The following is a 1,343-nucleotide window of genomic DNA, read 5'->3' as shown; positions in this document are numbered from 1 at the left end:
GGAGATGGAAAACAACGGAGTTTCCCCCAAAACTAAGTTTTCTGTGACACGAGATGCCATTACGTACATATTTCTTTAAATTTATACGTAAATATTCACGAATACCTATCTTTCCCGACACAAAGGTGATCTACCATTACCCATGCCGATGGCAAAAACACTGAGCAGACGAGGAAAAGCACCATAATTATCGAAATAAAGAGAATAATAGGGTGCCAGCTGACTCCCCGATGGCAGAAGGCTCACGGACGGCGCTGTGATAACACGTCTTTGAAAGGTCGGCTCTCGTATTTCTTGTAATTAAACGCTAAATACGTATTGTCATGCTGTCGCAACTAGTAAGAAATAATCGGATGTACATGGTGATCCATCTAGAACAGGTTATTTCGCCAGAAAAAGAGAGGAAGATAGGTAAAATAGGAGATATGAGGTCTGCTTGGACAAGGTTAAGGGGCATGGCTGGGTATGGGTGTTGGAGTTCGAGGATTTATAGGTATGTGTTGGGATTTGGGGTTTATTTGGGTTATTTGTGTGTGTGTGTTTGTAGTTAGGTGTTAGGTATTTGTAGCTATATGGAGTTTCAATCGTTTTTTAATTGTTTAGGTTGTGAAAACGTTTTTTTTTTATGTTTTTAATAGTGTCAGTAGATCGAAGGAATTTCTGTTCTTAATTCTTATTCTTGTGAGACGTTTTCTGAACTTGACAAACCGGTTTATGTTTCCCCTTTTTTTCTTATTCATGTGAGTGACACGTGTTAAAAAAAATTGGACAATATAGTTCGTTGCACTTTTCAGTTATTGCAATATTGCAAGTGCAAAAATAATTATTTATTATAGAGTTTTTCGAGTAAATTCTGTTTCATATGACATCTTGGTTATTATGGAGAGAAAGGAATTTATTTAACAGTTTCATTTTCAAATTAGTTGATCTTTGATAAGTGATGTCTTGAAACTACAGATATGTTTTATCTTATATCCCTTATATCAAAACACCCAGAACAAAATCTTTATACAAATACTTCCCATGAATATGAAAATCAGAGTAAACCATCATATATATCCCCATTCCTAATTTCCATTCATGAATTAAATCCCGAGAATCAAGTTATTCATGCACACTTGGCAACAGAATGAACACTTGCGCATCTGTGGTGTGAGGGAGATCAGCCAATCACAGGCTGGGGGAGGGAGGTGTGTTCAGCACATCTGAATTTCTTTCCTTTTACTCTCATTGGACAGATAGGGATGCTGATGGAGATGTATGTTAATATTTTACATTCATTTTGTGTGGTTTGGGTTATTATATATGATTATGATTTTTTTCACAGATAAGGGTGGAGAGGA

At 36.3% G+C, this 1,343-nt stretch overlaps 1 protein-coding gene across 1 annotated transcript in view; it reads left to right on the top strand.

The window, feature by feature from the left end:
• The first annotated feature begins 1,229 nt into the window (after positions 1-1,229).
• LOC119594134 (C-1-tetrahydrofolate synthase, cytoplasmic-like) overlaps positions 1,230-1,343 on the top strand; it is a 15,069-nt gene continuing 14,955 nt past the window's right edge. The window contains 1 exon segment of the mRNA XM_037943200.1: positions 1,230-1,258. Coding sequence (XP_037799128.1) covers positions 1,245-1,258 — 14 coding nt within the window. The 5' untranslated portion in view covers positions 1,230-1,244.

Source organism: Penaeus monodon, chromosome 33 (assembly GCF_015228065.2).
Source record: "Penaeus monodon isolate SGIC_2016 chromosome 33, NSTDA_Pmon_1, whole genome shotgun sequence".
Lineage (NCBI taxonomy): Eukaryota > Metazoa > Arthropoda > Malacostraca > Decapoda > Penaeidae > Penaeus > Penaeus monodon.
This window is presented reverse-complemented; position numbering and strand designations above follow the sequence as displayed.